Here is a 23,067-nt window from a genome sequence, read left to right on the forward strand (position 1 = left end):
GGACGTTAAGCAGATATTAGTGTCCGGTTTGCTACCCTTCACAAGGGGTTGGGATATAGGGGTTGGAAAGAGGACAGAGAGAAAAGGGTTAAAATAAAATTCACACAGAGACATACGCACAAGAAGAGCATTCCAGTTAAAGACGTTCACAAAGGCCGCTAGATCGTAAGAAGCCCAGTCGAACTTCGATGGCCTTCTACTGTGACGTTAGGTCCGGTCGATGGTGTAGAATTCCTTCTTACGATAGTGGTCGGTCGTCCAGCTGGTTGAGTTCGTGGCGAAGGGATTCAGTCTGTGGACTGTACTGCGGGCAGTCGCACAAAATATCGCCAATCGATTCTTTATGGCTGTAGTGGTCACAGGTTGCGATGTAGGCCACCCCTGTGCGGAACACATAGGCTTCGGTAAAAATAACGCCCAACCGCAGTCGATAGAAAAGCGTGGCATCTCCACGGCGAAGCTTTGATGGGACTCGAAGGCTTAATGTGGGTTCACGAAAGTATAGTCCGGAATTCCTGAAATGTGGCTCATTCCATTGTGACGTGGTGCACTGGCGAGCAAGCAGGCGGAGCTTCCGTGTCGAGTCAGTTCCAGAAAGTCGTATTGGTACGTGGTGGTCCTCAGTATGGGCTGAATGGGCATCCTGATCGGCCCGTTCATTGTCGATAATCCAGCAGTGACTTAGAAGCCATTGGAAATTTATTTCCTGGCCTGCAGCACCTATATGGTGCATCATTTCTGTGATCTGAAATACTAGCGGTTCGTGCGGTCCGCTTCGTAGAGTGATAGTAGAGACTGCAGTGCCGCCTTTGAATCGCAGGAGATAGTCCACTAGTGTGGCGGTTCATCACCGACGTAATGACCTCAGCTGCCGTCGGATGTTGTCGCGTGAGTCGTCTTAAATTTGGTAGCTGTAGCTTCCACTGGTATCACGATTGCCGCAGCGGAGCCGTTTGGCAGGAGAGATCCATCAGTGTAGATATGCGTAGAGTCATGGTAGTCCTTGTACAAAAATACTAACGTGAGCTGTTTAAGGGCTGGTGATGATACATCAGCTTTTTTTCGTAATGTCAGGTATTGTCCGGTTAATTTTTGGCTCAGCGAGGCACCGTGGAGTAATAGGTCTCGCAGCAGGAGTGAAACAAGGTGGCAATGATTCACCATGTGCGGTTATCGATTGGCTGAAAGAGGTGCGTGGTCTGTCCGTTCGTAGAGAGGCTATATAGGTGTTAGCGAGGAGTCCTGGAAAGATGCCTTATATGGGTCCTCAGCACTGCGGGTCGATTGCTATAGTCGCGACTGTTGATGCACTCTGAGGCAGACCTAGACAGATCGGGAGTACTTGAGCCTGAACACTTTGTATTTTGGGTAGATTCGTTTTGCATGTGATGGTTATTGCTTTGAAGCTGTACCGCAGAAAGTCGAGAAAAAGCACCCTGCATAATTGTAGCATGGCATTTTTCGACATTCCCCAAGTCTTGCCAGCGGAAAACTTGAACAGATAGCAGATGCCTGTTAACAGTTCACTCTTGATACGTGAGGGCGCCATGACGAGTCTCTGTGGACTATGACATCTAGAAACTTGTAAGATCGAACATATGGTATTATTTGGCCATTTATCATTACGCGGTAGTTTCTCATTGGTTTGCGCGTAAATAGCACTAGTGCGCATTTCACGGAGGAAATTTCCAGGCCTCGGCGAGGGAGGTAAATAACAGTTTGGGCGGGAGCTCTCTGAATTCTCGCTCGCAACTGTAGACATGTTACTGCAGACGCCCACATGCAGCTCTCATCCGCGTACATTCACAGCCTGATGGTGCTTGGCACGTGCTCAAGGAGAGCAAATAGAGTTAGATCAATTGCACCACCCTGGGGGACGCCGCGGAAGCTACATTATAATCTAGAGAAGTACGGCCTTGCTCGGTGTTTTAAACAAGGGTCGTGTGAAGAGATAGCTGATTATCCTCTTGGAGAGCAGAGAGGATGGCTTCATGCGTAACGTTATCATACGCCTCGTTGAAGTCGAGGAACAAAGAAGCGCAAGGACGCTTGCAGCGCTTCTCACGCTGAACGTGGGTAACCATGTTGACGACATTATCGATCGGTGATCGACCACGTCGAAACCCCGCCATTGCACCCGGGTAGGCATTGTGGTACTCGCAAGTACCACTCCAGGCGTACTAGGACCATCCTCCCCATTACTTTGCCCACACAACTTGTCAAAGTGATTGGGTGATATGATGATAGTTCCAATGGCAACTTTCCAGGCTTCAGCAGTGGAGCAAGGCGATTTGTCTTCCAGCTTATGGGTAACGTGCGATCTCGCCAAGATTCATTGTACAGCTCAAGGAGAACCACTCTCGCTCGCTGACCCAGATGACACAGAGCTCAGTAAGAAATTCCATCAAGTCCTCGCGCTGATGTACGGCCACACAAAGCTAATGCTGCCTTAAGTTTTTTGGTTTGAGAATTGTACATACTGTACAAGTGGCCTGCGAATATACGGCTGTTACAGATGGCCTTTAAAAGCGATTTCGGTGCTACTTTGCAAATCCGATATCACCGTTGTTAGGGTAGTTGAAATCGGTTGTATGGATCGCCTCATCATTTCCGGTATAGCTAAAGCACTGCAGGGCCACAGCTCCCTCTCGCAACTTTCCCTAAGAAACTCAATTGCCCGGCCATCTTCGCTCTGCCCGCCTCGCAGCGGTCACGCCCAGCGTTCTGTCCGCGGCCGAGAACCTCACCGAGGACGTGCGTGCAGCCCTGAAGAGGGCGCTGCTCTCTTCTTCCTGGCTGCGCGGTACGACGCGCACCAAGGCGCTGAGCAAGGCGGACGCCATGGCCGTGACGCTGGGATTCCCCGAGCGATTCTCGCGCGAGTCCCAGCTGGACCAGTACTTCGCCACGCTGGACGACGTTCGCCCCGACAAGTCACTGTCGTCGTGGCTGGCGCTGCGCCACTTCCTGCAGCAACAGCAGCGCCGCGCTGGAGGCGACGACGCTGACGTGGCAGTGACGCACGCGCACAAGGTGCCGACACTGTTTTCGTTTACTTTATCGTTATTTAGAGAGACACTAAGGAGCAAAACTAATTCAGTTTGACTCATAACGTATGCTTTCAAAGCTCTATTTGGGCTAATTTCGCAGTGATATGTTGATTACTATAACAATAAAAATGAAATACGGAGTTGCATTTCTCGAATTTCGCGCCATAACACCGGTAACGGTACGTCGCAGTGACGTCGCTAATTTCAAAGTTTGTTTTTCTTTTATTTATATTCGAGACAGTGTGGCTAAGTAAAACACTATAGCCGAGCGGACGCCTCTTTGGTAAAAGATATTTTTCATGTTGTACAAGGGTGACCTACCAATACAACTCCAATTATTTTATCTCTTTAGTGTCTCTTTAAGGGCCCGGATGGCATTTAATATGAAGTTCTACAAGCGTGTGCTGCGCAAGTACTTCAGAAAAAAAAAACACAAGGAAGTCAAGAAGACGAAACAAGACATCTGATGCGCGCAGTCAAACCTCGTTATAACGAAGCGGGATATAACGAAATAATTGATCTAGAGAAGCAAGTGAAATTCCCCTAGAAATCTCTATAGAGATTCATAGTGCAGTATATGCAATTACATATATACTGGGGGTTCGCTTCAACTTTGTTAACCAGGTTTTAGTGTTCATTTCCATGAACACAGCATGGAATTTTGCAACAGATGTCTGCAACAAAGCTTTCACTTAAATGCAGTGACAAAAAAGGAAACGGTAATGCACAACAGAAAAAAAAGTGAAGAGAACAAATATCCTAGGTACACGTCAGCACAAAGAGAAACATAAAACGTTGGAGCAGAGCTAAACATTTGATTAAAAAAAACGTAAGAGGTAATGTACTTAAGATACAGCAGAGGTAAGAGTAGGTACAATAACAGTTGGTTGTTCCTAGTCACTGTCATCATCGCTACCATAAGGCCTAATTAATTTTAATTTATTAATCTTGAAATACTGTCATTCCTTCACCGGGATTATTACAGGAGCGGAAGTGAAGACATATATAAAATGCTCATAACAAGTAAGCTAACCACAGAAAATACGCACAATAGAAAAACATTTAAGGTAAACGAATACAACTATTTTTACACAAAAAATTTGAACAAGCAGACTACAGCAACGAGAGAAAAAAAGAGAGTCAGCAACACGATATATGAATGTGGCGAACCGCTTCTTTCTCGAGTTGAGTAATGAGTTCTAGCGTGGGCTGAACACCAACCAATTCATCCAAAAAATTCGAGTATCTAGTTGCATGTGGGGAAAAGGACAAGCGGAATACGTTAACACAATAAAATTCCTCTAAGGTGAATTTGTTTGTGGGGCGTTTGTCAGGAAGAACTGCTTCTAATGAATGACTCAGCTGCGATTTAGCTTGAAACTATCGTGTAACAAGAAATACAAGAATTTTAACATGCGGACTTTGGCTCGGCTGGACAAAGTTGCGAGGTCAGCGAGTTGCGGATATTCAGTTGGATAATCAGTACGCCTGTAACGAACGAAAATAAATCACACAACTTTACCTTCTATGCTTTCGAGTGCAAGAATATTGTCCCTAGCGTACAGAAACCACGGAACACTGGCTGATTCGAATATTGGTCGGATGAGACTTGCGTAAGCGAGAAGTCATGTTTCGTACGTAGAGCGAGTAAGTGAACTTTAAAGAAAAAGAAGTTTCTTCGATGGTTTTTTATATATTTGTTGCACATGCATGATCCAGCTAAGCTCCCAGCTTATCAGGACACCCAGGTAAATATAATGTCACACATTCCGTAGTATGAGAACATTAATGATGTAAAGAAAGAGGATGGCTGATTTCTTCTTTGTTATGTTCATATAAATTGCTTTCTCCGCGTTTAATACCATTTACCAACATGTGCCCTACTCAGCTACTACGCTCAAAGAATTATTAAGCATTGTTTGGCCATCAAGGGTTTTGATTGTTTGGTACAGTGCACAATCACCTGCAAATGGTCTTATGTTTACGTCAATATTATTAGTTATATCATTTATGTACAACAAGAAGAGCAGTAGAACTCTGCGGCACGCCAGATAAAACGGGAACGGTGTCTTGAAACAGTCATTATATTGTATATACTGATAACGGTCTGAGAGATAATCTTCAATCCAACACCTGAGCGGACCATCTCCTACAAGACATTTTAATTTACAGATCAGTTTAAGGTGACAAACGCGATCAAGCGATTTAAGAAAAAAATTACGTCAAGTTGTAGTTGGTTCTTAATGTCTTTGGCAAAGTCATGTAGTGTTTTTACTGATTGGGTAAGATTCTATAGGCCACTACGAAAACCATGCTGCTTAGGGTGTACTATGTTAGATTCGATGTATTCTATTATATTCTTCAGAAATATGTGTTCAGGGATTTTACAAGAGGTGCATGTAAGTGAAGTGGGTCTGTAGTTATTAACAGGGGAAGAAGTGTCACCTGAATTGTGTACAGGACTGACTTTTGCATTTTCCCATTCGGCTGGGAGGCGGCGAACGCGAAGGGATATTACATATATGAGCTGAAGGAACCTGCTTACGCGTTCAACGTATAGCTTCAAAAAATACGTTGGAAATATCATCCTAACCGGTACTTTTCGTCAACGTTCAGTAAAAGTGACCATATGCCCGCCTGCGATATGAAGAGCTTGTGTAAACCTTCACAATTAGATATGGCTGGGTAACGTTGCAAAAGGCCATTATCAGCAGTGAAAATAGACTGAAAGTAGCTGTTTGAAAGAGTGGCTCTCTCTTTTCCGTCCGAGGTAGGCGTAGGTGCATGATTATTACGCTTTACACTTGTCTATCGCCACAACTTATGAGGAGCCGTTTTAATAAAGTTCTGCAGAGAGTGACTGAGGAAGTGCTATTTCGCCACACACACTTTCCTTTTCGGAGACCTTGACAGCACTGCGATTTGCGGCGCGATAACTCTGCGTGAGCCAGCTCTTCTAGTCTTTCTGAGCCGCTTTATTTTGCGCTTGATATGAATTACTTCACGCGTGATCCATGGAACGTGTTTTCTCACAGTTTTTTTAAAGTTTCGGAATAAATGAGTTCATGAGTAAGATATGTCATGATGGCAGCGTCGCCCGCTCACTGAAATGCAAGTGTCAGTTTCGTTGTGCCTTCTGTATGAACTGGACTTGGATATTGCAAGGAACACGAAACAATCTTGTGGTCCAATGTTTGTGCATTAAAAGGACGTTTTGAAAAGAGATCACTCATAAACAGGATCTACGGCTGAAGTCAAAGGGCCTTGATTACGTATTGGAATTGTGACGACTTGACGAAGATTAAATGTTGCCAATGAGCGTCGCCGGATTGAGCGAGTTCCAGTTTAACTCGGCAGATTGTAGTCGCCTGCTATAGATACTTTTTTTTTACATGCGGTATGTGTGTGCATATAATGATAAATTGTTCACAAAAGTGACATTTCAGCATCAGGTGGTTTGTAGACAGCGCTAACACAGGTGACTACATTCTTCAAGCACAACTTACACCATACTGCTTCAATATTGGCAGCTTTGTGCATAACTGTGCAGAATATTCCGTGACCAAATAGCAGAGGTACCTCTTGATTTCCTGTCCTTGCGCACAATCGCACACCCTGGTGGTACAACCTCGCGGTTTAAAATGCCGGATTGCAGCCTCGTTTCACTGAGTGCTACAATGTCTGGCTGATAAGCCAGGAAAGCAATTTAGTTTTCGTGCGTCTTATAAATAATACTGCGGCAATTCACATAAAAAATTGTCAGCGTTGACAGTTTCGAATCGTGCGTGTCCTTACGCTCCTTTCTTGTTCGTTTTTTTTTTTAAGCCTCAAGTATGGCATTTCGTTCATTGTCCCTGATGAATAGACGGCAACTTATGCGAACTTTATTGTAAGTCAATGTAGCCTTCTCTGGGTGGTCACAGTTTCCTTTCTTTTCTTGGTAAAGCTTCCCTCTGACGTCGCGAATAGGTTGGGAAAAGTCGTCGGTTATTGAACAGCTTGAACCCTTCAATTTTGAGTATCGTTATAAAATGCCGATTTTGTCACGGTGGTCCAGTAGCTTTAAGATTATTGGTCTCACTTCGTGTTCCTTACCCGGCTTTCGAGCCTCCAGCCGATGAATTCTTTCGATTCCTGCGGTACCAAATTCCAATACAGCTTGAAATATACCTTCCTCAACGGTATCGCGCAAAGATTCAGCTGTTTCATTGTGTCACTATTTGAGACCATACATGATAAGATTAGATGGCAGGTTTCTATTTTCTAGAGCGTCTGCTTTCTCCGTCATAGCCGTACTTTCATAGCCCACTTTCCAGCTATGCTATTCTTTTTGTGCAGTCACAGACTTGTTTTTCAAGCCCACCAATTTTCTCAAAATGCTTGTTTATGGCATTCAACTTATCGTCGGTTTCAGTCTTCCCGTTCTTAATTTCCTGAATGTTTTCAGCTATCCCTTTTAATTGCTACGCCTCTGTAGGGCCCGGATTCGGTTCGGCGCCGCAACCGAGGAGCAACCGAGGAGTCTCGGGGAAACTGTGACATCATATTACATTTCTCACAATAGCGTAAGGGACCCTGGGTACAGCAGTAAGAATGCATAGATGTTGTCGCTGCGATATGACTTTGCGTTGCGTTTTTCCACCTAAGTGAAAAAATAGCAGATTTAAGTAGTGCATCTTGGCGTTGCTGCCATTATCCCCCTGTAGCTAATTCAACCTCTTATTGGTTTAAGTATCTTTCTTGACAAAATATTTTGTCAATAGAATTTCACGATTGTTGTTTGTTTATTCAGCTACTGTACCTGGCTGGTTATCTGCAACTTGGTGCAGCTTCATATTGGCACATACGTGTGTTATACCTGCCATGGTTGCTTCGTGGCAATGGTGTTAGGCTGTTAAGCACGAGGTTGCGGGATCGAATCCCGGCATGGCGGGCGTATTCCAATGACGGGCGCAATGCGGAAACAGCCGTGTACTTAGATTTATGTGCACGTTAAAGAACCCCAGGTGGTCGAAATTTCCGGAGACCTCCACTACGGCGTGCCTCATAATCCGATCATGGTTCTGGCATGTAAAACCCCATAACTAAACTAACTTTGGTGTTTGTTAAGCTCTTTTTGTAATCCTACGAGGTGAGAATATTTCTCGGCGTTCTTTCGCGACAAATAAGTAAAAGTGCCACTCCAGGACCTGCCCTCCTTTTTCCTATTGTGTCCTCACATCGTTCGATGACGTGTCCGCCAGGTGAACGCGTACTACCTCTCCGGCAACCGGCTGCTGGTCCCCGCCGGCATCATCCAGGAGCCCGTGTACTTCCACGACGCCGCCGACGCCTACAACTACGGCGCGCTGGGACAGGTGCTGTGGACGCCGCGCTTTTATTTGTCATTCCATTGTCGAGGAACGTTTGAAGGGCAGCTAGTCGAGCATTGCGTAACTTCAATGAAAACTTGCGCGTAACAACACCCGTAAGTCCCGTACGTAATGTGCCCTTTGCAAGCTACGGACGTCTGAAAAGCGATACAGCGGAATGAAATTGTAACGAAAATGTTATTACATCTTTACACAGAATTTTATATCAGAACAAAGAACTCTTGAGAGTTATGGTTACAGGCTATCACTATAGCTAACTGTTTCGTTGTTTCAATGTAACTAGATTGATTTTTCATTCGTTTTGAAGTTAGTCGTTTATTCACAGGAGCATAAAAGAGCGAGTCATTTCAAAACACAGCCACAAAATAGGATCAAGCGGAAGAGGCACTGCTATATAGACATGTCAATATCGCAGTGCAAAACCTCATTTGCTCTTAAAGACTTTCTATTCTCACGACTTGTGGTTTCAGAAGGCAGCTATATGCGGTGTGTATTCTTCGAGATGAGAGAATAGTTAAGAAAAGTGAGCATTAATGACCATACTATACGCAAATGACTATTTATCCACGTGCTCCGGGACCCTTCCCTTTTCCTGCATGAGCGCGAATTAGAGATTAGGATGTGTTTCATAACTGGCTTTAATGCGCCTATAGATGACTACTTTAGTCCTTTGTTGCCGCACCATACATATATATTTTTATAAAAACACTTTTAGCGTACAGAACGTGGCGTTTTTACCGTTAAGTTCTTCCTTTTGTCATTCCTTTTGTCAGACAGGAATGAGAGCAGCGCACCAACAAAGAATTTGCCGTTATTCGTGTTATCTTTTTCTTCATTTCTACTCAAAAATTTGCCGCCGTGTTCGCTTTACAATATCTCAGAAAAAAATCCGACGCTCGGAGTACCTCACCTTCGAAAAAACCATACACTGAAAGGGTTAAATTACATCTCTTTTTTCATCCGAACCATGGGGGCGGTTGTTTAAAAGACAAATTTGTGCGCAGACACGTTTTAATACACCCCCATTTTTCATTAAAGCATCAAAACTGCACCTAACTCAAGAACTTTATCATCAGATTTTAACGCTCAATCCAGGCAATATCGAAACCGAGAGCGCCTTGAGAGCAGAAAAGGCAGCCCCCCTATCACACCGGACGAAAACGCCCCGTGACGAAGTTTGAAACTGAACTTCGCGGCCAGTCGCGGCAGAAACTCAGCCGGCACGTTTTTCCCAGCAACCATCTGCCGCGCCATGTCATATCAGTATTTTTGTGACATGTCATCATTCAAACTTCGTCACACACATCGTCGCAGGGCATTTGCGTCTTACGCAGCTGCTGCGTGTGCTCGATTTCTATGCTGCTTGAATTGAGCGTTGAAATTCGATGGTGAACATCTCGAATGAGGCGCGATCATCAAGATTCATTGAAAGCAGACGGGACATTAAAATGTTACTGCCGTCAAATTTCTCATCTAAACAAGTGCATATAATGCTCTTACGAAACAGTTTATCAAATTTCGAGGACGCTTAGGCTTCGCCTTTGAGAGTGGAACGCGATAGCGTTCGTTCAATGATCACTGACTGCTTCTCATGCTTCCCGGCAACTGCAGCTTATGTAACCCCGATGTCTACCGGGAAACGCAGAACTCGAACGCTATTCACGAAGGCGAGCTTTCTGGGGCGCGCTTCTCCTACCAAGACAAGCATAAAATGGCATCTGGAAAAGAGCTTTCTGTTTGAGTTTCGCGTAACAGAATTATGCTTTCTCGTACATTCGAATTACGATACGACGCTATCACGTCTGGAGGTTGTGTGTAAGAAGCACTTTACGAATTTTCTAACGCCTTTTACTCTGAGAAATTCAATTAGTTCAGTAACAACTGTGCGCCACGAGGAGGGCCTGCGTGGATCGGCATTTTTCTCATGAGGACCACATCGCCGCCGCCCACGCCGGATCCTTTGCGACACGGGACCTTAAAGCTTTCGCCTTAAACAGTTTTATTGCGGCAGCAATTATATTTATGATGATGGTGATGATAGTGATCTAAGGAAAGGAAGGACGCTTGATTCTGCTATATTTATGCCGTCCCTGTCGCCGCGAGGTTCCGTATGAGTGAAAACTTGCGAAGGTGAGCCGGCGAACGCGGTTCAATCTCGAGCGAGGAACGCCGCCCAGATGCGTGCCCTCTACTGTGGTGCGCGAAGCAGAGGGGGGGGGGGGACATGCGAGGGAGGAGGGGCGCTTCTTCTCCCCCGGCTGCTAGGGTGATGTGCTCCTCGTGCGTCGCTCCGTAGAGAGTGGAGAGAACCGCGGCGTCTACTACGGCATTGGCCACGCGATGTGCGGACGCCGTAGTAGACGCGATAGGAACACGTTGCTGGCGCTCGTGTCTTGAAAGCGATCTCCCACGTGGCCAATGTCTGCAAAGCAATCTGCGATGGTTGCAGAGTGCGCGTAGCGCCGGTAGCGTCGTATGCGCTGTGCTTTTCAACGTTTCGTTCGCGTTGAAGTGACGTATGAACGGAGGTCAATTGGCTCGCGGCTATGAGCTAACGTTTTCACAGACAGTTTCCGCTGTCATCGAGCGAGATGTGTTCATGTTTACCTGTGCGTGCACGACACCGTACTGGTTAATTTAGTTAAAACACGTTGACGGGCTAGTTGGTTTGAATCCATGATAGAATGTGTAAGCGCGACTGAACAAGGACGTAGAAAGAAGCAGACACACAAAGCAGAGCTATCTCTGGGTGTCTATTACTTTCTACGTCCTCGTTGAGTCCCGCTTACACATTCCATCATTGTTAATTTAGTTAGAAAGCGAATGTTCACAAGCTTATACGGCCGCAGAAAACTACTATATTTGCTTCGATCAGCTATCTGCTAATTTGCTATCGCAATCGGTGCTTCCGCTTTCGTGCGGAACTGCGAATTTGTTTAGTCAGTTAGTCTCCTAATACTCACGTTATTAGCGGCAGAAAATTATGTCGGCCTCGCAGAGCTTATCTGCAATACAAGCCACGTCTGCTAAGCTAATATAGGAACATCTGTATGATGTAGAAAAAAACACATCATATGTGCATGTGTTTGCATTTAGCACCTAAAAATGCTTCTGGCGGCACTCTTCTTGTTTCAAATCGCAAACGGTTACTTCTTTAAACTATACTTCGTAGCATTAAGCGATGTTGTTGCTAATGGCAACGTGCACAATTGCAATGTGATCTAGGTAATCATCGCTTGCGTAGGGAATGTCAGTTGAAGACCTCCACCTGCGTGACACTGATTAACAGTGCCAGAAAGATCAGCAAAATACTTCTTCTTTGGCAGTGGACACATTTCGCGTTGCACTGTACAGGCAGTGTGTGAGAGAGCATGGCGCATCAATTTCTGAAACGTATTAAGATTTCCAACTCTAGAGTGGACCATGTCGGGTCTGGGGAATCGGAGGGCCGGTTAGGACGCCAACGTTCCTGAGGGTCACGAGCCGCCAGTCGGTACTCGCAACAAATCTGAGAAAACTTCATTTTTAAACCTATGGTCGCCACCTAAAACAGCAAAGATGCAGTATAGTTCCCTAACTAACATGGCTACCAATACCGGTAGACGTACTGTGAATCGTTAGGACCTAAAACAGAACTAGAGGCACGTACGACACATACGAAATGCGCCTTATGTTTATTGCAATTCAACAGAACAAAAAAATTCACCTTGGAAGGCTACTGCTCGAAACCGACGGAGACAAAGGAGGCACACAAACTACCAATACTTATTGTACAAAGTACAATGACCAGCGCACAGGCAAAAAACATTTTGGTTGAAAGTCAGCGCTGTTTCTGGGTACTCTGTATGCTTCCTTTATTTCCGTCGGTTCTCGCGCTGTAGCCTACCACTACGCTCAACCAACTAGCCCAACTAGTTACTCTGCTCAAAAACTCGCCGATGAATGCGTTACTCCATAATGCGGAATTTGAGCGCAGCTCCATACGTGTTTTCATTTCGCCATACATTCGCTCGTGCGGACAATGTCTGGTGCGGCACATCGCAAACGGAGCGAAGTACGCAGCGACTTCCTCGCTAATCCGGGGGGGGGGGGGGGCAGCGCGTGGGTGTCAAATGGGCACACAGCAGCCACCGCAGACAGACATCTGCTCATGCAGCGTGGTTTCCATATAATGTAACCGTGCACTCACTTTCCGCATGGCATTCCGTCAACACATGACGGTGCGCTACTCTGGCGCCATCTCGTGGGGGTCATCGCCGCACAGCCCATCTTGGGCGACACTACGCTTTCATTCTCAGACTTTCACCATACCCCCTCCTCCTCCGCTTTCCGCCTGATGCTTTCACTGTAGCCTGTTCCTCCGCTTTGCTCCTCGCGCTTTCTTCGCTATCGCCTCTTTCATCTTCCGCTGCGCTCCGCGCTCGCTCTTTCATCCTTCGCTGTGTGCGTTCGCTCTGTTACGAGGGACGCCGAGGCATGCCGAAGTACGCGAAACGCAAGAACGGGTGCCTGAGAGCTGCGTTCGAAAACACCGCTATGACATAGACGGAAAATGCGCGCGGTCGACGGTTGTCTACCATATTTCTAGTGCAAGAGCAATTAGCCAACCCATAATCATTTATCTACCTGATCTTCATCGCGCGTAGCATGAGTACCCCGCAAATACTGGGCTTCTAAATAAATGTGATCGTTAACTACTTCAACCTTTTGCGCTTACACAGTCACAGTGAGAGCAGGCGGCAGAAAACCACTCACTTTACAAAAAAAGCCTTAACTTCGACATCAATACAGCTTCTCTCTGGACGCTTCATTAGCAAACACTTGGCCGGCACACTTTCAGGCGTACATTTACTTTGGAATAAAACGTTATCCTAAAGGATAGGAACCAAGCTCAATTAACAACACAGCTGGGACTGCATAATAAACTTGCTCTCTACATCGTTTTGATACTGTTGGAAAACTTGGGAATTAATCAGAACCACCATGGACGCTTTTTAAGGTAGCTACCTTAGCAGGGCGAATATTTATTCGGCTCTATGGACGTCTACAAACGGGGCATGTGCGTGTAGAGGAGCGTAGGAGACGCCCGGAACTCCCACATCGTGGCTACCGTTTGAACGATAATACAAGCAAGCTGCTGAAACGGTTCTTGAGTGCAGCGTGTGCACTGTACCCGTTCCTTTTTAATGCGTAAGCATTCTTTGGCGAGTACCGTAGTTCTGTCACGCGAACAGTCACGCGAAAAGTGTAATCCTTTCTACCTGCAAAAAAAAAAAAGTGTTATTTGCAAAGACAGTTTTTCGTTCCAATAATGCAAATGTAGATGACTGGTAGAGTTACAAGCGATTAGGAACTATTTAAACAAACAAAATTTCACCGACGATTACGATACTCCTTAACGAGAAAATTGAGCCCAGCTCTATACGTGTTTTCATTTCGCAGTGCATCGTCTGGCGCGTACAGTCTGTCTCGTGCGGCACGTTGCAAACGAAGCGAAGTGTGGCACGGCTGCCTCGCTAATCGGGAGATCGCGAGAGGCAGCGCGTGGGCGACGCGTGGAGCGGTTTACAGCAGTCGCCGCAGACAGATGTCCCAGACGACCCGCGCTACTCTGGCGCCATCTTGAAGCCACCGTCGCCGCATTGCGCGTCATGCGTGGCGCTACCCTTACACACTTTCGCGATACCCTCTTCTTCCATTTCCCGCCTCATCATTCCGCTGCATCCTCCTCCTCCGATTTCCCTCGTCGCGCTCTTTTCACTCTCGCCGCTTTTTTTCATCCCCCGCTGCACTCCGCGTTCGCTCTTTCATCCGCTGCGCTCGATCGCCCGGTTATGCCTGTTTCACATGCTGCGACTGGAACGACGAAAATCGGTGCTGTCGCACGCGTCGCAGAGCGATTTTTAGAGGGCCCATTTCACATGATTGCGATTTTAACAATGCGACTGGTGCGATTCCCAGGGTTGCTTACTGCCAGGTTTCATGGCACACGTTGCACAATTATTTTATTGTAATGAATAAAACGTTTAACTTATAATATTGTTGACTTTTCTTTATTAGGAGCAAATAATATGCTTGTTTTGTAATTTAAAAACGTGTTGAAGTTAACATTTGTTTCGGAGTGCGCGACGGCGGTTTCTGTAGTTCAGTGCGAAATCGCGCACGTAAACAGCTGTTCGCAGGTGGTTCAGCGATTCTTTATTCTATGGTTCAGCGCTGTGTGTTATTTTATCTACCTTCTATGACCGTTTCGTTCTGCCTGCGCTACAACAATATACAAGATGACCTATCGACAAGTTCATATAGCTACCCTCACCGTATATGCAGTATTCGGAATTCGGCTGCCACGAAGTTGTCGTGTCAGCCCAACAAGATCCTCGCGCTACCCGTGCTCGGCGTCAGCTTCTGGAGAAATGATGCGTGTATATTGCCCGTCATTGCGCATATGTGGTGCCTGCTCCTAGCCATATTCTTACGCCAAACGCAACAAGAAGCACCAACCCGAACGCCCGCGTGTGCCCCTGAACGAAGCCTCAAACGATCTGTGTGATTACGACGTGGAATGAAAATTGTGTTGTGAAATTCAACCTTAGCGCTAGCCTGGTTCGTCCATCGCCGCGCTCGCGCTGCGAATGTATATATGGGAGCCCTCTCTAAATATTTCTAAAGGCGCAAAAGCCGACGCATCAAATGTTTCGAGCAGTTACCGTCACTTTTGTAAAAACCTGTACGTTGTAACATAGCATTCTAAAAGACACGCTTCTAGTCCACTTTGTTGTCCCGTGTCTCGTGCTGGTAGTATACTAGGAACTTCTAACAAGAAGACCATATCAATACGCGCTATTCATAACGCAGGATCGTAGGCACACGGCAGGCGCACTTGCCGTAGAATTTTTCAGCTTTCTGCTCAGCCTCGCACGCCTCTCAAGGTTAGCCTGTTTTGTGGAAATAAATATTATTATTATATTATTAATGTTATTAGATATTATAGCTTCTTCACTGTAATTTATAGCAATCATCCGGATTTCTTAAGCTAGTCATACATTTAACCTGTATTAGATCAACATTGTTACGACGTGTTTACGGGAGTCATTTAAAACTAGATTGCTCAGCCAGAGAAAGAACAAATGCAAGCCTCAGTGCTTATTCCAATTTGGTATTCCTAAACAGATTGTATTGGCAGAATTTTATGCCTGCTTGCATTTCCTGCAATTCAATGTTCAGAGCTGGAGAAACTTATTCCTTTTCTTGCTGTCGAAAGGCTGCTTCAATGTCGATAGCAAGCTATAATTATTCATTTCGAAAGTGTTAAGCAATGACTATATGTCTAAGCTTATCAATGCATTTTTGTTCTACGAACACAATTAAGTTTTCTCTCTCCCTCTCATTGACAGCCATGGAGTGAAACTGTTCACTTTCATAAGTATCCGGATGCAAACATTCTGGAGTTTGTCCTGAGCATTTATCTGCATCCTATAGTGTGCATGTTTGTATCAAGTTTTTGTGTTACAATCGCAGTGATCTACACATATTGTTATATTGCAACAAACAAATTTATTTCACTTTGTTTTCAAATCTACAATGTGGCCATGCAGTAACGACTGCATTAATAAGCAAAGAAGAAAACTGCAGATTCAGTGTACGTGTTGGAATCTATGCGAAGTGAAGTTTTTGTCAAGTGGTCAATTAAATACTGTTAAAGTAACTGCGATATATACAATTTGTCTTATTTTCAACAATCCAACATGTCATCTTTTGCAAGGTTTGCTTATGCACCGCATAGGTCACAACCTTAATGTAATGTAATTTTTATGCATTACACTGTTCACAAACCATACCGAAACGCAAATGGCAGTTAATGTAGATGCACGCTGCGAGACATCAATGCAGTGACGTTTGTTGAGCAAGAAATGATGCGAGGTATATGCAGATAAATGAATGACATGTGCTTATATACATATTTATTTATATACCTCGCAGGCTGCAAGGTTGGAGTATTATGCGAGGGGGAATAGAAAAGTAGCTACAGAAGGAAGAAGGGCACAACATAAAAAAAACATCAAAAAAAGCAGTGCCAATACATTGCACCAACTAGTCCGTGTTTTACTGGCACAACATTATACAATACTTAACAAACAATAACAGAAAAAGTTACTGCCCGTGCACCCTGTACAGACAGTAAACCAGCAAAGCTGAAATGTGCAGCCCCGGTGTTTATCACTGGGTTAATTTCAATGGTTTATTCAAGTCTTTCTATATTATTGGTTATGTCTGTGTTTCTTAATGAGGTTATGCACATGTTTGGCTTGGGTTTATCACATTATTTATTTGGAATGCCACACATTGCACTTTGCAAGATCACTATCATGGAAAGTGCAATGAGTGGTTCATTGTGGTATTCCAGCGGGTCCATCAAAGTCTTTCTGAATTATGTTACACACTTGTGTTTTTTAATGCATTAATCATAATGTTTATGACTCAGTTATGCACTGCAGTTACGAAGTGACACACCGGGGCTGCACATTTCATTTAATTAAATACAGGGACACATTTTCGAACCTATTGGGAAGTCGGAGAGAGACTGCTGCACGCGTGCTCTGCTGCTAGAGAGAAACGACGTCACTATCGGTCTAGCCAATGGCCCACCACACATTTGCTGTGAGATAATAATGACATCATGATCTTGTCTTAACCCCGTCCCCCTCTGTGTCCCTTCCCTGCAATAATACGCAGATAAATGTATGTTTGAAATGCATAAGCATTTCTGTCTACCCAAAAAGAAATGTCGCCGTCCATCATGCAAGACGAATGCAATGGCTCACACCCCCTTAAACAATGGCTCATACCCCTACACTAGGGTTTTTGGGATCGGACCATGAGTGTTTCGCCTAGGCATATACAGCTTCACTGTAAAAAGAATGAACACCTTTCTGCTAGAAACCAAGGCAATCATGAGGTGTATTAATATATGAAAGTTTATTGAACATGCCGAGTAAATGCTGTTTGACAAGCAATAAACCGAATTTACACAAAAAGCAGAAGCAAGATCTGATGTGTGTCCATACAGATTCCAACAGGAAACGCATCCATCTCTGAAAGTGTAACAGTGGCCATGCTGACACAAGATTCTCCCAGTGTGTTTGCATCTACAACATCCATAATTTCTCTAGGCAGCCGATCTCCACAGAATGCTAGCTTCTTCCTCTACAATGCACTCTCCACATCTGAGCGTGCATTGTAGAGGAAGAAGCTAGCATTCTGTGCAGATCAGCTGCCTAGAGAAATTACGCAAGCTGTAGATCTAAAAATGCTGGGTTAATCTTGTCAGCACGGCCTCCGTTAGAAATGGATGCATTTCCTCTCGGGAAACACACATGAATTTTTGATTCTCCTTTTTGTGCATGTTCAGTCTATTGCTTGTCAGCGAGCATTTACTCGGTGTGTACATTAAACTTTTGGTTGTTAGATCATCTCGGTTTTCTTGTTTGTCCTATGTGTTCTCTGGTGCCATCTGCAGCCAGGCTATTCGTTTTTTTTTTTAGACTGCAACAAGTCACTTTAATGGCCCTCATGATACCTTATAAAATCTTTTATTTGGCCAATGTAGCAAGAATGTACAGTGTGAAGCAGTAAGAACAGGGTATGCTAACTTCTGATTAAAAGGTTTATTGTGAAAATGCAGTGATCTATAAAGGTTACCACAAAGTAGTACAGCAATAAAACCTGATAAAGACTAGTGCTTGATGAAACCAAACATAAAAGCAGGAAAGGGAGAAAATACATATAGATATACAAGTCCAGGGAAAAAAACATTGTGATCATCAAGTGTGCATGTGGCTACCTTCCAGGAAACTCATTTTTTTCCCAGTGGCATGGAACTGGAAGAATGTGCTTGCATAAACAAGCTGTCAGTCCGTCTATTGGAATAACAACAAAGTTTCTTGAAAGGTGCTGGCATGCAGGATTGGCAATTGTAATGATTTTTTTTTCCTGCACTTGGAATTTTTCTATATTTTCTTTCTGTAGCATCTTTATTTATGTTCAGTTCAGTTCAGTTTATTGTCCTTAAAGACCCCCGGAGGGGGTATTACATAAGGGGTGGGTTTAACATAAGTTCCACATTCGGTACACTTCATAAATTATATTCAAAGTGATCAATCACACGCTGTAGGAATGAAGACAGGCAAGTGATGCTAACAATGTCAGCAGGAAGGCCGTTCCAGTCTTTAGCTGCTCGAGGAATGAACGAGGCGGAAAAATGAGTGGTTCGGGCACGTGGCCGTGCGACTTGCTGCGGATGACTGGTGCGGTGAGAGATGCGTGCTGCAGGAACGATGTATGGCGCCTGTCATGTTTGCCTGTATCAAGCACCAATTTTTATCTATCCTTCAAAGATGTCTTTCTTTTTCTGGGGAAAACTCGGGGAAGGCAGGAGATGGAAATTCAAGACGATGAGCAACATGAGAACAAGGTGAAAGTAGGAGCCAACGTTTTCACACGTGGACCTTGAAGAAGACAAGTCCACTTGTCGAAACGTTGGCTCCTGCTTTCACCTTGTTCTCGTTTTGCTCATCGTCCTTTTTTTTGTGCTAATTTATATAACTCGCCACATTTTTACAAATGAACCTCAGTTGAAAGTTCGTCCTCATCCATATCTAGTGTCATCCTGTTGATACTGCTTCATGCTATGCACTCTTGCAACATTTGTGTGTGTGTGTGCACACGCGTGGATTTGGATGTGAGATCGGGCCCTTGGGCAGAGGTATCATTCTTCTCCTGTGCAGCCTTATGAATTCATTAACTATACTGCAACAGAAATTCGATGGACAGGAACGAAGTGAACACACCGAGTACTTCTTTCTTGTCTGTTGTCTATCTGTAGCACTTTAGTTAATAATGAATATAAACAAACTCATCTAGTTTTCAGTTATTATGTCAGGCTTATAAGCCCGCTTGTTTCCTGAAATATCTGCATGGCTATGTATTCTGTAATTTAATTTCTGGCTATGTGCTTGCAAGTCGCGTGTCAATCTCCTGATTTTCCCGACAATCTTGTGTGATGTGCAGGCCCAGACAGTTTCTGGTGAATCCATGCAGGGTGTAATCTGCACTACAAGTGCTGCTTTGATTGCCTTCAGTTCAGCTTTTCTAGGTGTAGGATGACCTGGAATGGTACTCACTTATATGGCGTTTAGTTTTATGTAGTGTCATACTACTGTTACACTGGTATTGCCAGATGAGTGTACTATATGTGCCTTATGTTTGCTTGCATTTTCATGATTAGCAACCTCCTCTGTGTGTTTGGCAGTTGCATATAGTCTCCTGCCCTAATTGTTTGCCCCCATATTCCACGGTATGGGCCTGTTGTGTTTCAAGTTCAGGTACTCCCGAGGTTGTGTTTCTGAAGGGAGGGGTAGTCGTCTTTGCATCTCGTATGCTAGCTGGCATAGTATCTTGGGACGAGGTTCTGAGCTCTTGAGACAAAGAATTTGTGCTGCAGGCTGCAACTCTACTCCGTCTAGGAGCTTGTTCGTCAGCTCTTTTTCATAGAGGTCATCAAGCATGGTACAGTTGGAAAGACCTGTTATTACTACCCGATGCCTGTATTCGATGAGTTGTCTTTTTTGTGTGCTGCTGGTAATTCATACCGTGCCATACCTTGGACACAAGCACAGCATCTGCGATTTTCTATAGTATGCACTAGTCCACCCCCATTATTTCGAGATTATTCTTTTCACCAGGTGTGGAAGTTGCGTCCAGGCATTGCATAATTGTTTCACCCACGTGCTGGCTCTGCCGTCACGGGCTTACACTAGCTGAGGATTTGTGGATGTTGACTTGCGGGCATATTTGTCCAGCTATGTGGATCACAATGTGCAATCTTGGGTAGTTCTTGATTCTAGTCTTTCTTTTTTTTCCGACGTCCATATGAGCTGACTTATCAGAAAGCGAGAGGCCAGACTGGCCAAGAAAGTCTGCAGTGTTGTCGAGGGCTTGTTGCATCATTCTTGATTTCTGTATAAGATAGCTTTCCCATGGACTGTAATACACCATAGGCTGTAGTGTTTCTTGTAGTATGCCCGTGTTGTTGGTGTGTGTGCGCCAAATGTACCTCCAACTCTCACCTGAAATTTTCTGTCTTTCAGAAAGTTGCTGTTTAAGTGCTCTACCAGAAATGTTTTTGCTTATCGTTCCTCTTATTAGAGCAGCATGAGGTACTGCTGTTAAAAGCCTTTTCACTCTCTTCACTCTTTCATAAGCGGTATTACACAATGTCCTGCAATAAAGTTTCTGCTGCTTATGTCCCACTCATATCTGCCAGAAGGGACAACTCTCGAAAAAGGTTTTCTTTGAGCATTCATGCCTTTTATACATCTGTAGAACCAGCTTCCTGACAGAGTACTTGCTACACCTGCTCATGCTTATTTGTGCAGTGCTGTTGAACAATACATATCGATGCAATGAATATTTACACACTCGAATTATCACGAAAGATGGTTGGTTTACAATTCTGCCCTTTGCTTTCTATTGGTGTTAGATTTTGCATAAGCATGCCCCCCTATGCAATAGTATTTTGAAGTGTAAGGGTTCAATAAAAGGTGATGAACTAAATCTAAGTGCAAGAGCTTTTTTTCTCACCTACAACTCCCATCGAAATGCGACTTCCATGGCTGGCAAATCAACCCCTCGCCTTGTGTTGGCAGCAGAATGCTATAGCCACAGTGGCAGGTGAACAAATTGAAGAACAATATTTCTGTCTATAATTTTTTTTCTTGCCTGTATGTAAGTAAAGTTTGGAATAAATTTGTCATGGCAAAAAATCCCAGTTTATGGTCTTTTATTGAATAAGCCACATATTGTGTATAGTTGAAATGCAGAAATTTGTTCTGAAATCCTTGGGTGATATATGTTCTTGCAAGTAGCATGGTATTTCATTACTTATAAAAATAATAATCGCAGCGGATATCGTTATATGGATTTACACACTAATATATGTGATCACAAACTTATTAGAAACTTACTAGAAACATGGAAGGCATGTTTCTGCACACTTGATCCGCTGTGAATGTGCAAGAACTGCTTGTACTGGCTGACTTCACTGCACAGTTTTGATTTACTTTTCTTCAGCGTGTCGTTTTATACTGTTTTATCCCCACAAGAACAGGCCGTTTGCCTGCTTTTCGCATTGTTGCACGAGTTCTACATAATTGTGCTGGAGGGTACGTTGTCACTTTGCCTCTATAGCAAGCAATTTAATTAATCTGCTAGCTGTACAGTTGATTACCTTGCAGAGCAAGTGTTCATACAGATGCAGTAAGGATACAAAGTCCGCAACATAGCCTATGTTTATTGGTTTCTGTGCAAGAAAAAAAAAATCTCCAGAGAAGAGGTGCAACTTAACGTGCATGTAATATTTTATTCAAGCCACGGATTTAATACTACCGTAGCAAATTCATTACGATAGCCTACACTTTTGCTCTGTCAAATTTAATAAGAGGCAAGATAAGCTTTCAAGATGAATCGGGAAATTCATGCTTGAAAACCGACAAGAAAATGCAACTGAACGGTACCGCGTTCAGCGCAACGTAGAAACTTCGGGTACTTTGCTGTCTTGTCATTTGCCCTTGCCGAGGTTGAAATAATTCAAGCTGCTCCGTAAGCGCGAGTTTTGCATGCTACTCAACAAAAGAAAATTGTGACGACCTCGTCGTCTGCTGGGGATCGAACACCTCCTAGGACTGACAACTCGCAAAGGCGCACGAAGCAAACGTGAAAATGCACTTCATTTGCTGTGTAGCGTGTCAACAAACGCATAGCAATAGGAGAATGCAATCTGTACAAGTTTTTTATTCTCCCTTAATTCGCGCACGTACCTAATTCGACGATCCACGTCTCCGCGATTGCACTGCTCGTGAGAGACGCCATCAAAACAAACCGGCGAAATAGCTCCGTTGACAGCTCTCCGCGCAATTTCGACGGAAAATCGCAGCGATCGGTGCGACGGTGCGACTGTGCGACCAACCGGTTGGTCGCAGCCGAAAATCGGGGGGTCGGCACTGCGACTGCGATTTTCATCGCAAACGACGGAAATCGCACTTCCGGTGCGACGAAAATCGCATCATGTGAAACAGGCTTTACGCCGGGAACACCGACGCTCGCCACAGGATCGTAAGCGGCTGGCCAGACGGTGGCGCGGTGACGACGCCCGCGCGCGCGTTGATGACGGATGACCGGTGCCAAGAGATGGCGACACGTGTGCCACGAGAACGCTAGATACTCTGGCTCACCGCCTCACCGCGTTGAAAATCCGCTTGGCCGCTTAGACGCTCCGCTTTCGGTGTGAATGTGCCTTAAGAGCTGCGCTCTCACAAAAAAAAAAAAGAATGTGCAAGTTGGATGTCAGGCGTTATATAAAAATTAAATCTAGTCTGTTCATTGGTACCTGGCAGGAGATGAAAAAGCAGTAGGGACATTTGGCCGTCTTGACTGGCTGAACTCGGGAAACGGGATATATATATATATATATATATATATATATATATATATATATATATATATATATATATATATATATATATATATATATATATGCAAAAGCCAGAACTCGCTCGCTTCAATTGGGTGGGACAGTTGGCAACCCTATG

At 44.5% G+C, this 23,067-nt stretch overlaps 1 protein-coding gene across 2 annotated transcripts in view; it reads left to right on the plus strand.

The window, feature by feature from the left end:
- Positions 1–23,067, plus strand: part of LOC135916731 (neprilysin-1-like) — a 110,115-nt gene that overhangs the window by 48,363 nt on the left and 38,685 nt on the right. For both annotated transcript variants that reach the window (XM_065450181.2, XM_065450182.1), the window contains exons 8-9: positions 2,708–3,033; positions 8,294–8,407. In XM_065450181.2, coding sequence (XP_065306253.1) covers positions 2,708–3,033; positions 8,294–8,407 — 440 coding nt within the window. The remainder of the gene's footprint in view (positions 1–2,707; positions 3,034–8,293; positions 8,408–23,067) is intronic.

The sequence above is a fragment of the Dermacentor albipictus genome, chromosome 4, assembly GCF_038994185.2.
Source record: "Dermacentor albipictus isolate Rhodes 1998 colony chromosome 4, USDA_Dalb.pri_finalv2, whole genome shotgun sequence".
Lineage (NCBI taxonomy): Eukaryota > Metazoa > Arthropoda > Arachnida > Ixodida > Ixodidae > Dermacentor > Dermacentor albipictus.